Source organism: Notolepis coatsorum (assembly GCF_963971535.1).
Source record: "Notolepis coatsorum genome assembly, chromosome: 1".
NCBI classification, from domain to species: Eukaryota; Metazoa; Chordata; class Actinopteri; order Aulopiformes; family Paralepididae; genus Notolepis; species Notolepis coatsorum.
Window position 1 is genome coordinate 93,728,541 of NC_140165.1, and position 17,223 is coordinate 93,745,763.

Below are 17,223 nucleotides of genomic sequence, written 5' to 3' on the forward strand. Positions count from 1 at the left end.
CTCCCCCCACCCCTATACCAGACAAAATCATTTTACAATATCTTAGATCGTTTATTAATCATTGTTTTTCCTTTTAGCTTTTAAATCACCCGACAGCAGTCACATCTCTTGCATTCTGCAGATAGAGAAGAAGAAAAGTAAGAACATAATAGAAAAAATAAATAATAACAAGCTGAGAGACCAGGAAGGCCAGTCAGATCGCCTCTGTCACATTATCCGCTTCCATACCCTCAAAGAAAGTTAGGAAAGGATCCCAAATATTGTGGAATTTTTCGGTACAACCTCTGATAGTATACCTGATCTTCTCCAGTTTAATATGATACATGACCTCTCTCATCCAGTGGCCGTAGACAGGTGAACCTGGGTCCTTCCATTTGAACAGTATCAGCCTTCTGGCCAAAATTGAACAGAAGGCCAGCATTCTAGATTCCCACCATCTAAAGTGGATGTCTGCTGGGGCCACGCCGAATAATGCAATATATGGTGATGGCTCCACTTCCTTTCCAAATATCTTAGAGAAGGTGTCAAAGATGGTCTGCCAGTAGGTGTGCAACTTTGGGCATGTCCAGAACATGTGGAGCAGAGTGGCTGGAGCCCGTCTGTAGCGGTCGCATGGGTCTATGTCGGGATATATCTTAGAGAGCCTGTCTTTAGACCAATGCAGTCGGTGTACAATTTTAAATTGGATAACCGCATGTTTAAGGCAAATGGAAGAGGAGAAAATCCCCTGTATTATCTTGTCCCATGTGACCTCTGTGATTGGTTCACCTAAGTCAGTCTCCCATCTGCCCCTGAGGAGGTCTAAAGGTGTCGAGTTGCTTCTATTAAGTAGTTCATAAATTCAGCTTATAGCCTGTTTCTGGATCAGTTTACAGTTCAAGATTGAGTCTAAAAGGGAGGCAGGAGGACACACTGGGTAGCAGTCCAAGTTAGAAGTTACGAAGCTCCGGAGTTGTAAGTATCTATAGAAGTGTGACCTAGGGATCTTGTATTTCTGTACTAGCTGTTCAAAGGAGGCAAAGTTGCCGTCTATATAGAGGTCAGACAGCGTAATCACTCCACTCCCAACTGTCAAAGGCCTTATCCGTCGTTGATGGGACAAACATGTGATTTCTTGTGATCGGAGCAGCCAGTGATAGTTCCCTGAGGGAGAAGGTTCTTCTAAATTGGTTCCACACTTTTATCGAGTGGATGACAACTGGGTTCGAGGTAAAGCTAGATATGGGCTGTGTGAATGGGAGCTTAGCACATAACAAGGCCGATAGGGAGGTGGATTTAACCGACGCTCCCTCCAGTACTGTCCACCAGGGGGCTGTGTCCTCTCCCTTTACCCAGTATAATAACGATCTTATGTTTGCTACCCAGTAGTAGTAAATAAAGTTTGGAAGGACCATCCCACCCATTACGCGGGGTCTCTGCAGCATAGATCTTTTGATCCCGGGCGTTTTTTTGTTCCAGATAAAGGAAGATATCTGGTTGTTTATCTTGGAGAAGAATGTCTTGGTCAGAAAGACTGGAAGACTCTGAAATACATATAGAAATTTCGGCAATACATTCATCTTTATTGTGTTGATTCTCCCACCCAGGGATAGCGACAGGGGGTCCCAACGTTCAATATCTCTCGCCTGGTTAGACAGTAAAGGTTGATAGTTAGCCATATATAGGTCCTTATGTTCATGCGTGATCCATATCCCGAGGTACTTGAACTTTTAAACGGGAATATGCTCAGAGGTATCCGATCCGCCGAGGTGCCGACGGGCATCAGTTCACTTTTTTGAATGTTGATTTTGTATCCGGATATGTTGCCGAAGTCCGCAAGTAGGGTCATCAACCGAGGACGACTCGTTTGGGGTTGTGATATACATGTCGTCCCCGTAGAGCGAGACTTTATGCTCCGAGCCCACACGCATGATCCCCTTGATATCGGTGTTCTGCCTCAGAGCCAGCCTAAGGGGCTCCATTGCGATCGCGAAAAGGAGTGGAGATAAAGGACATCCCTGTCTCGTACCCCTATGGAGTTCAAAGTAGGTGGATAGATTGTTGTTGGTGCGAACGGCAGCCATCGGAGACGTATATAGAATTTTAATCCAAGCTATGAGTTTAGGGCCAAACCCAAACCTCTCCAGAGCGTGAAAAAGATAGTTCCACTCCACCCAATCAAACGCTTTTTCCGCATCAAGGGAGAGGACCACCTCAGGTGTTCCGGGTGGAGAGGGGCTATACAGGATATTTAGGAGGCGTCTGATATTAAAGAAAGAGTACCGATTCCTGATGAAGCCTGTTTGGTCCAGCGAGATAATCGAGGGTAGAACCCTCGGTTGTCAATGGCTTTTGAGCCCCGCTCGTCGTTGATAGTGATACATTCCCGGAGTCTTATTAATGTCGAGAAATAATGTAATTTCCGAGGTGATGAAGCTTGTGAAGGCTTCCTCCGACAGGAGCAGCGGTGGCCGAGCCGTGTATTCGGGATACTCATTTTCATAACTAAGGGACCATGGTCTGAGATAACTATCGCTCCGTATTCGCATTTGGTTACGTGGGGAAGGAGTCTCTTATCCAGGAGAAAGCTGTCTATGCGCGAGAAGGTATTATGGACCGGGGGAAAAAAGGAGTATCCTCTGGATGTAGGATTACGAAACCGCCACACGTCAGCTACCCCATATGATTTAAGAAAGCGCCGGATTGCGCGGGCCGAGCTGGACTGGGGGGGCCTTTCTGGGCGAGCTACGGTCCAGCACCGGGGAGAGTGCACAATTCATGTCGCCGCCAAGGATGAGATGGTGTGAGGTCATATCCGGTAGGCGAGAAAAAAGGCTGGTGAAGAACGAAGGGTTGTCCCAGTTTGGTGCGTAGATATTAGCCAGAATGACCGGAAATGAATGCAGTTTCCCCACCACTATAATATAGCGCCCTGCAGGGTCGGCCTCTACACTTGACATAGTAAATGGCATGTTTTTATCTATCAAAATGGCTGCTCCTCTGGCCCTCGTGTGGAAGTTGGAGTGATACATCTGTCCCACCCACCCCCCCCTCAGTCGAGCATGGTCCGCAGTTTTTAAGTGTGTCTCCTGTAAAAACGCTATGTCTGCATTGAGTTGTTTTAAATGTGTAAGTATCTTCTTACGCTTTACTGGGTGGTTGAGTGATTTAACATTCCAACTTACGAAATTGACAGAGCACCCTTCCAGCCCCATGGTATCACCCGTGTCGATCATAGTAGATGAGAGAGGCCATGCATCTGGAACCTAGAGAGAGCTCAGCACAACTGCAGGTGAAAAGCAAAACAGACGTCTGATCAGTTAAGCATGTTGAATGTACAAGTCCGGTAACCCCCCCCCCCCCCCCCCGCTGACACCTATAAAAAACAAGGTGCCCAAAATACCCTTCAGAAACTAATCCACACATAATGTGCTTGTGTTGGAGGTGCTCTACCTATGTAGCCAGCCGCTCAGGTCCCCGTCGAGCCCCTTAGGTAAAAGAAAATAATAAAGAGAAAGTAAAGAAAAGTAAGAGTAAAAGTTTTCACTCAGATCTTGGTATTATATAAGGTCTTCAGCTGCCCAGTGGGATACACCCAACCAGGTAAGGTAATATAGGTGGCAACGGTAAACGGTAAGCATAACAATAATATATTAACATTAACAACCTCAGTCGGAACGTGTCTGTATTTGCGTAGGTTTGATGCCTATTTGAAGCTTATTAAATTAAGATAAAATAAAAATAAGTAGAGGCTCGACGGGAGCTAGAACAAACAGCGTGTTACTCCATTGCTCGCCTAGCCACGCCTGTCACATGACATTTCTAAATTGGATCCTACAGTAGCCATGATGAGGTAGGGACCAACGCACACTAGTTAACAGTAGCCATGATGAGGTAAGGACCAACACACACCAGTTAACAGCTTCCCAGCTCACCAACACATACCTGGGCTGTAGAAAATGTCAATAGAACTGCATGCACACACACAGACGTCCGTGCACAGACACATACAGACACACACAGATGTCCGTACACAGACGCAGACAGACATGCAGCTGTTTGCTAGACCATGTTCCATGTTGTGCGTCAACATTTCTGTGATTTCTGCTCTGTTGCAGGACGAGTGGTACATGGAGCTAATGAATCTCAGCAACACTGTAAGTCACTCCATCTTAATTCTCATTGAATTCATTCATGAATTTAAATGTCTCATATTGTGAAAAACTCACTTTTTCAATGTGTTCAGTGTCTCACCTTTTTTAATCAGCTGTTTTGACTTCTGTCTTTTTGGTAAATAATTTGCATTTATATAGTGCTTTTATCCAAAGCACTTTACAATATATACCTCACATTCACCCACTCACTCACACATTCACACACTGACGGCAGAGGCAACCATGCAAGGTGCCAACCTGCTCATTGGGAGCAGTTACAGTAGGGGTTAAGTGTCTTTGCTCAAGGACACTTCGAATAACTGAATAACACCATAGTTTACCAGGGAATTATAGTTTTTTCAACATGGATGGTTTTATTTAGGTGTTTTGAACCTCTATCTGAATTTTGTGCAAATACACATTTTCCTCAGTGAGTGACTTTTCTTTTAGCAGACAATGTGAAAATACCAATTTTGGTGTTGCCTTCATATTTTGAACGTATTTACTTGTCTGCATGCAGAAGACAGAAAAATACCATGTTTCAAGATTTTAGTGAATTCTAAGTTGAATTTCCGTGCTCTGCCAAACAGGCTGTGGGTGACCGAGATACTCTCAATGTAGGAGGAAAGAAGAGAATCTCCCAATTCGGATACAATTGTTTTGAAAACATGTCTAGTGTCTACATTTTAATTGCAAATCGTTCGATTCACTGTATATTCCAAGGAAATAGAAAGTGAGTGTCTTGGACTCACTGCCAGTCTGTGGGTATCTGCCAGGCTACGTCATAACCTCTATACAGTATATACTGCTCCACATTGATTGCAGTGTTTCCTGACTGCTTAAGAAAATAACAGAAAAACAAACTACAAAACGATTACACATTTACATTTTACATTTGACTGTATTACTGTATATTGTCGGACTATATTTCAGAATTTTAGAATGTATATACATATTTTAGAATGTATATCTCTGACCGTGTATTTTTATTTCATTCTTTTTCATATTCCTATTCTCATTTTTGTCTTTTGACTAACTAAATGTTTATTGTGAGCGATCTGTGGTGCTGAATTTCCCTCTGGATTAATAAAGTACTTCTTTTCTATCTGTTCTATACCAAGAACTTAGTACTTATAAAATTATGTTCATCTGTCAGTTCCATTAGAAAACTATTTGGTGACTTTGCATTTCATTAGATAAATTCTTAAAAACATTTATCTGTGAAAAGTTAAATAATATTTTACACTACAGTATAAATAAAGTTTAATCTGTTTCATTTTTAACCTCTAATAATAATTGTGAGTAGTACTAGCAGTAATGAGCATCAGAATAATGGTCTTAAGCCGACGGGCCTAGCGAGGTTAATATCACATCATGAATCGATCAATACAGTCCGTATTAATTAATGTTGCGTTTCTTTTTCAAATGTAGCCAAGAGTAAAGACCCTAACCCTATCAAAACAGCAGTCAAAGTGTATATGTTCAGCACTACGTTTGTTTAGCAATGAGTTTAAGTGTTATTAGCAAAATATGAATTTAAAGAGTTCTCCGTGCATTGCATCGGAAACCGGCTGATATTCATGCGAGGAAATTATGCCGTCATTTGTGTTTGTAGTCTTATGAAAGAGGAGACCCAGGGCTTTCAATGTGCTTTCAATATTTCATAAAACACTACCCACGTTATTTTCGTGATTATATCTCACGGGTCAAACCAACCTGAACGTTATTGCCATAAAATACAATGTCGTTTGTTTCTTTACTTTTCTGTAAATGTCTAGGAAAAAAAACACGTCTTGATGAAAAATGGCGGAGCAATGGACATTATAAAAAAGTTACTGTACTTACAGTAGATCTCATTCACGGTATTTGCTGCCGTGTTTCGGGTGCCTGGTTGACCTAAATCCAGATTTAACTCCGTCATTGGAAAGAGGAGATTTGGCCCGATCCTTAGATGTATGACTTGGCCATAGTAAGCTAATTTATAGGTCTGATATTCTATATTCATATTTCAAATTGCATGTGTCCGGATGGCAAAATTCAGTACTATATCCAGGGTTTGCACAAGGTCCTTGAAGTGCTTAAAGTCCTTGAAAACAGCCCACATCTTTAACAAGGTGCTTAAAAAGCCCTTCAAATTCAAATCAACCATTCGCATTGAAAGTTTTGTTCATCCATGATAAAATTGTTCTGAATCAAGAAATTGAATTTTTCCATTTAACACTTTGGGTGCCATGGGTTAAATTCATTATCAACCGTAGGTTGCCGGCTCTATTTGTCTATAGAGAAAGTCCCCTTCTTTGCAGGGCTATAACTTTTTAAATTCTATTGCTACATTGCCATTATTAGGGCCCATTCAAAGTCCTATATGTATTGTTCATTGTGTAGCAACGTTAAACTTTTTCATTCACATATTCATAGTAAAGTATGGTCTAATGTATAAGTATGTTTTCATCTCTTTCTGCAGCTTTCTCCAGAACGTGATCTATAGCCCCAAATACATTATATTGATGATGCAATACAGTTTTATGGCAATCAGCGCGATATAAAAAATTCCAACTAGACGTACTTCTAGAAGTTACTACACGTCATCTGATGTTGACCGGATGGGCTAGGGGGCGTTTATAATTCCGTGGGCAGCGTTATACCAATCATCTAATGTGGGTCAAATGTTGATAATAGCAGTTAGTATCGAAGACGGTAATTTTACACGCTAAAACTCACCCCAGTCTCCGCGCGCCGTTGGGCGATCATCGTAGAGTAGAAATGTTACCATTATGGGATGTCGATTTACCCGGTCCATCTCCAGCTTGTATAATGGTATATACGTCCAAATCATGTTGTTTATCGAGTTATTGGCAATCGATCGCTATGTAGTGTGTCGAGATCGAGTCCCGGGACCTATAGCGAGTGCCCGGAAGTAATATGGCAGACCAGCACAACCTCTACGGCACTTCCTGTTAAGCGATTGCGCCGATCGGCCACCAGATGGCGCTCCTGAACCGCCAGAGAGCTCAGTGGGTCCTCCTGGTGGATCTCAGGCCAGCGGAGGGGAAATATAAATTTTTGAAATATTGATATTAAAGACGCTGTAAAGCGTCCTCGGCAACTTGAGCATGGCCGGGAATGACGCTTTTAAGCGTTTTCCGGCAGTCAAAGTGTTAAAGTGTAACTAACTGTCGGAAATTGGTTTTGAGCAGTGTTGGGCAAGTTACTTTAAAAAAGTAACTAGTTACAGTTACTAGTTACTTCTTCCAAAAAGTTACTAAATTACTTACTCAGTTACAAATTATAGAAGTAACTAGTTACTTCAGAAAGTAACTATTGCGTTACTTTCAAGATTTATTTTTACATAAACAACATACACAAATCTAAACTATTTTAATGTTGCTGTGGGACAAAGTGAGACTAGCCTCCAATCAAATGCCATGTAGGCTATGTAGATATTATAATTACTATGTTTATATAGTGGATCATACAAATACAAACAGAATAGATGTTTTGGAACTTTTGATATGTATTGCCCCTCAACAGGCCACAACTGGGCAACATTAAATTATGCTTGTTAAGCACTATACCAAAAATAAATAACAAATATATACTGATTGATTGAACATTTTAATGAACAGATTTCAGAATGGGTACAATACAGTACGGCTCAATACACACAATTGTTAAGGGGATGCAGACCAGAGAAAGAGTTTCGTCTTGTTTACATCAGGGTCCCCCATTTTCAATTCATGACATTTATGACGAAAGTCTTTCTCTGGTCTGCATCCCCTTAACAATTGTATGTATTGAGCTGTACTGTACTGTACCCATTCTGCAATCTGTTAATAAACTTTTCAATCAATCAATCAATGACATACACAACATACAGATATAAGAATCTAATCGAATCATCTAAACTAATCTAATCATGACATTTAAGACATGCATGACAGCACCTGAAGCCTGTGCTATTAAACCAGGAAGTGCAGCACTGTTGATAAGGCTATCAGCACTGCAGTAGAGCCACTCAGTGCCCTGCGCTGCAAAGAGTGAACACAAAACGCTCATGGACTGAGTTGCTTGTCTCATGTTGACTGAGTCGCTTGTGTTGTTCGTTGGATTCGTTTTTGAGCTCAAAACGTACACTACACGGACCGCGGTCTCATGCTGACTGATCAGTGATCGCTTGTCTTGTCGCGCTGTGTGTCAGACTCTGGATGCTTTAGACACCCGCCCACCTCCACCTCTGATTGGCTTACCATGACATTGTATTCAACCTCAGCCAATCGTCAGCATGTATGCTTGGCTCGCGCACTGTCCACTAAACAAGGAAGAACATATTATTGCCTCTCGGCGCAGAGATATGTCTGATGAAAGAAACGGGTTCATTCATAGTAATGCACCGCATTTTTTTGCAGTAATGGTAACAACGTTATTACGATTGGAAGAGTAATCTTACTCGTTACTGAAAAAACGAACGCCGTTAGTAACGAAGTTACTTATAGCGCCGTTATTCCCATCACTGGTTTTGAGCCATAAATATTGGATCCGATATTCTTTTCTATAAAAAAAACAGCATTTAAAAGAAAAATACTGCTTGGAAAAGTACTTGAAAGTCCTTGAATTTCATTTTGCAATGTCTGGGAACCCTGTGTATCTACAAAAAACCCTGTAAATCATCTGTCCTTTATTCGTTTGCTTAGATCTTTTGTACACTTGATCTCAAGAAGGTGCTGAATGAGCTCAGTGGCAATTATTCACGTCTGGTCAATGTTAGCATGGTGTTATTCACCATCAAAGATCATTTATATTCTCTTTTGGTTCATTACGCATAACAGACACAATATTTCTGACACTGGGTATACATTCCCTGAGGTCCATAGATGTCCATAGATGCCAAGAAAATGCAAATGACCTTTGTAGAAGTAGAGAAATCTTCCATTTACTTGGGTATGTTTACTTGTCTGGCAGTGTGGCTACATGAGCAGTGGTCACCGGTTCGAGCCCTGGTCAAGGCTGCTGTCGGCAAGTGGTGTTGTTGTACAGCTGCGTGTGCCGTCCTTCAGATGAGACGCTAAACCGAGGACCTGACTGAATTTGGTCGTGACGCCAAATTGTAGGATATATCATTAGATAGGAAATGAGTCAAATTACTTACTCACTCTGTGGGTCTGGTTAATAACAAGGTTTATTAGCCAGATAGATCAAATATATACAAGATAGTTAGATACAGATACTCTGTACATGGCTGAGGCTTCCGCCCCAGGTGATCAGCTGAAATTACCCAGGTAGAGAAGACTGGGACAAGGCCTGAATCTTGTGAGGAGGGGGACTTTATAGTGTGAAGGGGGACCCAGGGGACAAAGGAGAAGGGAGGGGGATGTCTTCATGAAAGTTAGGGGCCCCTCTCAATATATTATATGACAGTTGTTAAAGAACCCAGGATGCCTATCATAAAGAGTAGGGGGTTCCCCGACGTTCCTGGCCAAATTCCCAATCAGGTCTCTGACATCAAGGCCACCTAATCATCCCTTCCTATTAATCAGTGTTGCGTTGCTGAATCAAATCTGGTTGCACGCACGCTAATGATGCAGCGCATTCCTGTGTGCACGCGCGTGCACATCCGTGCATGTGTGTGCACGCGCTTCTGCTCACAAAAGCTTGGTTGCACGTCGTGCAACCCCGTCCCATGAGCAACGTACCTCTGCCCTTAATTGACTGATATCAATCCCTGTCTCCTGAGCCGTTCAGCCATTGTGTAGTGTGTAGTGTGCCGGGGAGGCAATTTCCCTAACCCTAAGTTGTAAAGCACTTTGAGTCTGAGAAAAGCGCTATATAAATGTAATGAATTATTATTAATTCTTTATTAATTATGTACTTTTATGCAAATTTTCAGAAAATATGGCTCTGGCTTAAGAGGTTAATATAAATAATCGCAATAATAATAATTATGATGATAATAAGTGTTTCCTTTTATTCTACTGTAGGAGGTTCTACATAAACAAAAGCAACAGCTACAACGTTCGTTGATAATCGTGGATCTGAAGTCATGGAGTTCTGACATTTTCAAAGCACTCATCGACATTGTGATGACCGTCAAGCCTTGCAAGAACTACCTGCCACTCGCTGACAGGGTAGAGACACACATACATACACACAAACACACACACAGACACATGTACTATGTTTTTCTTATTAAATGTCATAATGTACATTTTTGTTATGCTCACATTCCTCCTGTACAATCCATTTCAGGTGTACTTTGAGATGGACAGCGAAGCGGATGCTTTCAGTCTGTGTCAGGAATACAACAACTCTGGCAGTATGAACGAATTCATCCTGTTCAACAGGTTAGTGTCTCTGTCTGTCTGTCAGGGTGAACCGCTTCATCCTGCTCAGCAGGTTAGTGTCTCTGTCTGTCTGTCAGGGTGAACCGCTTCATCCTGTTCAGCAGGTTAGTGTCTCTGTCTGTCTGTCAGGGTGAACCGCTTCATCCTGCTCAGCAGGTTAGTGTCTCTGTCTGTCTGTCAGGGTGAACCGCTTCATCCTGTTCAGCAGGTTAGTGTCTCTGTCTGTCTGTCAGGGTGAACCGCTTCATCCTGCTCAGCAGGTTAGTGTCTCTGTCTGTCTGTCAGGGTGAACCGCTTCATCCTGTTCAGCAGGTTAGTGTCTCTGTCTGTCTGTCAGGGTGAACCGCTTCATCCTGCTCAGCAGGTTAGTGTCTCTGTCTGTCTGTCAGGGTGAACCGCTTCATCCTGGGCAGCAGGTTAGTGTCTCTGTCTGTCTGTCAGGGTGAACCGCTTCATCCTGGGCAGCAGGTTAGTGGCTCTGTCTGTCTGTCAGGGTGAACCGCTTCATCCTGTTCAGCAGGTTAGTGTCTCTGTCTGTCTGTCAGGGTGAACCGCTTCATCCTGTTCAGCAGGTTAGTTCAAGTTTCTTTAATAGTTGTCATACAGAAGTACAGAATACTTTTATACAAAATGCTTCTTACTGTTACGCTCCAGAGACTGTGCTAGACAAGATAGTATGAAATAAAATAGTATAGCATGTAAAATAGAAGTACAAAAAGGTCACAGTGTTCAGTATAGACATATGTACAATGTTCGATGCAGAATAGAAGTAACTGAGTTACCATACAATATACAATATTCTATGCAATGTACTAATATACAATACTATATAGTGCAGAGCAGAAATGGGATGAGGTACAATTTAGGTACAATTTACAGTAAGGTGTACGAGTTGTAGTGCAAATCCTTTACCAATAAATATAAAGTGTAAAGTGTGTTTAGGTGATCTAAAGTGTGTAGAGTGGGTGCTGCAGTGTGTTGTTTGTTTAAGTGAGTGTGTGGGTGTGTGTGCTGTGTGCATTTGATGGTTGTTGCATAGTGTTTATTGTTCGTTGAGCAGCCTGATGTGTCTCTGTCTGTCATGGTTCAGGTTAGTTGTCCTAGTTCACGCCCTTTATTTCAGTGTGTTCAAATCTCTGTAACTCTATGACAATAGCACTCAGAGTGATTCAAATTGAACTACAAATGGTTCCCGAATAGCGTCCCATTTACTTTCAGTATGCAATCAACAGGTGTTTTATGCTAAATGTGCAGTACTGTTAAGAGGTTAAATCTCAAAGTGTTAAGGTAAATGTAACCTCATGAAACCGGTTTTCTTGCCGATGCAGCAGACATGACTGTCTCCCGGAGGCTCCCTTCTAAAGCTAGAGCAAAGATGGAGGAATCGCCTGAAGCTAGAGATCTTGAGGAGTCCATAGACACCAGCGGTTTCATGCTAGCTTACAGGGAAAGCGGCCATTAGTGGCCATTTTAGAAAAATGTCTGCCATGGCCTTCAGGGGCCAAGTTTGTGACGCATCTATAATATATCAGATACTATCTGAAGCTTTTCTTTATCATGGAAAACTGCCTCTGTGCCAAATCGGAGCTTTTATCACAAACTGCACAATTGCTCTCCATTTGGCAGTTAAACTTCCTCACTATTCTCTTAAATTTAGGCCATGCTTATGTAATTAAACGTCTAATGGATTTTTTTTTTTTTTAAGAAAAGTGAGATGAGCAATTGTGTAAACATTTTATTTGGCATGGCCATATAGTACAGTACAAACTGAATTAAAAATACTTAGATCCATACAGTACTTAGAACAAACAATTGGAATGTTGTAATTATAGTCACCAAGCCCATTCATATAATATTATTTGACTGTATGCAAAGCATCTGTACACATCCTGGTGTGTGAAGTATCACCTCTTGGGAGTTGTAGTTTCTAGGTACCGAATAGAGTACGGCGAGGCATATATTAGGAAGTCATCTGCATATAATGTAATATATAATATTTAGGGGTGGAACGGTTCACAAAATACACGGTTCGGTTTGTATCACGGTTTTGTGCTTACGGTTTTCGGTTCGGTTCGATATGTTTTTTTCTTTTTTTTATAAATGTAACACTCCAAAAATTTAAACATGCTTCTCATTTATTTAAAAAAAATTAAATAAACGTTTACACCGGTTTGCCTTAAATAATGTTTGGCACACAAAGACCGAACTGACTGAAAAATATAGGCTAAATTTGTCAAAGTATTAACTTAGTGCAAACAAACAAAATAATTAAACCTTTCTATTTTTGTGGCCACATTATAGACAAAGACCATCAACCAGCACTAGACTTTCCTTTCTTTAAAATAAACACAAAAAAACAATGTCAACAATGTTTAAATTCCCTGATTGTCAGTTCTTAACACATTCGGGGCCATTTGGATCTGTCTAATCCCACTCTATACGGCCAGCCAATCAAAACAAACTTTCATTGTGCGTGAGGCTGTTTGTAGAGCTAAATCTATACTTTATAGTATTGCTATCTGTCCATTCTCATTGTCAATTGACACTATAAACCGTCCCTTCAATATGCCTTATACAAATAATTTTTTCATCAATACGTTCCCATTTTATAGCGTCGTGAATATGAACTATATAGCAGAATGTTCTGGGGTATTTCCTGGAAGGCGAGTTACAAGGCGCTAAGCTAATAACGTTAAATCGCATGGCGTTTTTGACCATAGACCAGCTAGAGATAAAAATCTAAATGCATTTGATCGGTATCATGGTCCACCATGACTGCATGAAAGGGGGGGGGGGGGGGGGGGCGACGTCGTTTCTGATTATTGATTACCAATAACGGCATTAGCCTCAGTAGCCTAATTCGCTGACCGGGTGGATGGCTATGATAATAAGGCCCGATTGCGCTGTAATTGACGTCAAATAGCTCTTACCTGTGACCGGTTGGACTGCAAAAAGGATTTCCCAGTTATCGATCGCCATCTGGTAGATCCATATGTCCATTGACTGATGATATATTCCTTTACTGCATACTGAATTCGGCGTCGCAAAAGGTATTCCATGCTACATGCTACACGCATAGATTCAGCCTAGCAGGAAAGTCCATTCAAAGTCAAAAAAAAATAAAACACCGTTCTGCCACAGGGAACACTGCATTATCGAGACAGCGCCCCTACGAGGATCTGGCCGGTAATGCACTTCTCCGAATTCCAAGAGTAGGGTAAATCTGCAGTGCCGCAGGGTGACATTGAGTGGGATATTACAATGGAATAAAAGCCAAAACAACCTTGCCACGGACATGTCCGTGTTGGCCGTCAACCGTTGGATCCGAAACACGGACATGTCCGTGGTTGGCCGGGAATGTGTTAATGGAAAGATTCGTTTTCCGCTTGAAATTAAAGTGCAATATTTGAAATACAATGAAAGGAATATGGCTGGATTTCTTATCAAAAGGAAAAGTGTCACTGTTATTTAAAATAAATAAACAAAAAAACGAATTAGAAGGCCATCAATATCAAATGCAGCATAAATCAAACTAACACACACACACACTGTAGGCCTACTGTTTCAAAACAACACTACTCCAGGTACTACTGTTCATTCTATTTTTAAAATACGTACATTGTCTGTCTACATTTATTTAGACTAACATTATTTAAATATTGAGTTGTGCAACACAGTAATTGTGAAACGGTGGTGGATTAACGTAATTCACACACGGAACTGCCTATGGGTTGGGCGTCCGCACGGACCATTTTGCGTGTGGTACCTTTGTTCTCGACTCTACCTACAGTGGAAGTTGAGTTGAGTGGAGTCGAATCGAGTTGATACCATGCAGTGGGAAAGCGGCAATAGTCCCGGTTGGAGTTAGTAAACACAATGTTAGCCTTCTTGGATGTTGAATAAACGTCATTGTCTTTCGACACCCCGCCTCAGACTCCCATTTTATCCTCTGCTAGCTACGGTAACATTTCATTGATGTCTCATAATGATTTCACTGGCTGTATTGGAGCTAGCGGGCTACCAACATGCGTTGTACTTGTAGCGTCACAAACCGTGCTAATGTTATGGCAAGTTGTAGGCCTATGTAATGGTAATGCCAAATGTTTTAATGTCACAATGAAGATTGATTTATATTGCGCTTGCCATTTCCACTCACTTTCTACGAACTGACAATACCCACACGCCGAACCGTGGAGGTCGTGCCGAACGGTGTACGGTTCGAATGCATACCGTTCCACCCCTAATAATATTACATTCTATATATATATAATAAGTGTGTAGGAATCTTTTTCATTCATGATGTGAAACATCCACCCAAGTGTGTATGTTTTAACATTTCCTGGGATACATGCACATTCCCCGTTGGGTTGGTAAATGTTTGATTTTTGAGGCCAGTGCCATTCAGCAGAGGGTGCTGTGGGCCGTGAGTGCCAGCACTGTGTTCAATGGGGATAAATGCTGGTGTTTTGCAGTGCTAAACCTATATTAAATATTATAGCTATGGATATAATAACACCGTCGATTCCGGTCAACATGCAAAAAACAGATAATTTTTTCATCCATACATTTTCGTTTTATACCGTGGTGAATACGAGCATAGTTCCAGAGCGATTCTGTGTAATCCCAGGGAACGCAGCCAAAACTGAATTTATCTGCATTTCACTATTTATCGTGCCATTTCTCGCCTGATTATTGAATCGATCTGAAATCAACGCTAGATTATCGGTATTATGTTTCCTCGTGCATGCACGAATGGGTGGGGGGGAGATCGTTTTTCTATGCTTCAAGCGCCACCAACGTCATACACTACACAGTACATATACACACACACATGCTGCGATCGTGGGAAAGAAAATATCGGATCAACGCAAGATTGATAACATATAGTCCTTACCTTGTCTCTGATTTACTGCAAAAAGAATAATCCAATTATCTGATCGCCATTCCAAATATCCACAGCGATCCTGTGTCCAGCGTGCAAATGACATGTCGTCAGCTTGTGACTGCAACTTGTTCCTGTTTGCGGATGACTCAGCCCTGCTGGTCTCTGACAAGAACAAGTTACAGGTTGAAAAAACCCTCAGCTCGGAACTAGGCAGAATCTGCATATGGCTCGCTGATGACAAACTATCATTGCACATGGGCAAAACAGAGTCCATTCTCTTCGGTTCAAATAACAAACTCAGCAAGACAGACGGCTTCTCAGTTACAGTGGGTGACAATATTGTCACAAGGAAAGATGAAATTACCTACCTGGGTTCCATCCTAGAGGCTAATCTCTCCTGTGACAAAATGGCATCCAATGTAATAAAAAAAAGTCAACCAACAAACTCAATTCTTGTACTGGATCTCCTCTCTTGTAAACAAGAATACCCTGAAGACTCTGGCAGGAGCACTCATTCAAGGGTACTACGACTATGCTTGCACCTCATGGTACCAAAGCACCTCAAAGGCGCTAAAAACAAAATTACAAACATCTCAAAACAAACTGGTCAGACTACTGCTTGACCTTACTCCTAGAACCCACCTCACCCCTGCCCACTTTGACAACCTAGGATGGCTTAGAGTAGATGACAGAGTACAGCAACTTGCAATGGGCCTGGTCTACAAGATACACTACACATGTCAAAATACTTCCCAAAGGTCAGTGAATACCACGATCACAACACCAGAGGGAGCTCCACAAATCATGTTAAACCCAGATTCGGCTCAAACAAGGGACTAAACACATTTCGCAATTATGCCACATCAATGTTGAACGCCCTACCTAAAGCTGTAAAGGAATGTGAATCACTACCCACTTTCAAAACCACTCTCAAAGAACACCTACGGGAGACTGCAATTCGAAACTGGCCCCTGTAAATGTCCTAACCAAACCCCCTCCAATGTACAGTCATTTACCTAGTATGGTTTTGTCAATATTCCAATGTACAGTTTTGCTTGTTTGTACAGTGTCCCCCCCCCCCAACCCCCTCCAATGTACAGTAAATTACCTAGTATGGTTGTCAATATTCCAATGTACAGTCTTGCTTGTACAGTTGTACAGTGTTCCCCCCCCCAACCCCTCCTACCCAACCCCCCCCCCCCCCCCCCCACCCAACCTCCTCCAATGTACAGTTTTTACGTCAAATGTATATACTCCCTTTTCTGGACTCTTTTTGTATCACAAACAGTACTGTATTTGCAAATCTGGTATGTCATAAATGTATAGATGTAGCAGTACTGTCTATCTGTATGTCATGTATGTCATATATGTCCTGATTAATTGAAAATGGGGGACCCTGATGTAAACAAGACGAAAGTCTCTGGTCTGCATCCCCTTAACAATTGTGTGTATTGAGCTGTACTGTATTGTACCCATTCTGCAATCTGTTAATAAAGTTTTCAATCAATCAATCAATCAATTCAATCATCCAGCTTTGGACATGAACGGGCGGGCGGGGAGAGTTGTCGATGCCATCCCTATAAGCGCTTGTTTTGCCGGAGTGTTTAGAACCCGCCCCCACGCCGCAGCTCGGCCGAGAAAACCAACCACATCGTTTCAAATGGAGTGCAATAGCGGCCGCAAGGCGTTAGGCGGCGGTATCGGACCATTGCGGTATCAGACAGAGTGCCATTCAGTCCTACAGCATAGCAGGATAAATTATGAATGGAAATAGCGAATAAAAGAAATAACGACACAGAAACGTTGATCTACGTTTCCGGCACTCAACCGCTGGGCCTCAGAAACCTAGATCTACGTTTATGGCACT

General features: G+C 41.9%; 1 protein-coding gene across 1 annotated transcript in view; it reads left to right on the plus strand.

The window, feature by feature from the left end:
• LOC311242966 (uncharacterized protein) overlaps window positions 1-17,223 on the plus strand; it is a gene marked incomplete at its 3' end in the record, with an annotated part of 158,673 nt that overhangs the window by 104,020 nt on the left and 37,430 nt on the right. Inside the window, exons 17-19 of the mRNA XM_084332030.1 lie at window positions 4,098-4,136; window positions 10,109-10,255; window positions 10,377-10,471. Coding sequence (XP_084188156.1) covers window positions 4,098-4,136; window positions 10,109-10,255; window positions 10,377-10,471 — 281 coding nt within the window. The remainder of the gene's footprint in view (window positions 1-4,097; window positions 4,137-10,108; window positions 10,256-10,376; window positions 10,472-17,223) is intronic.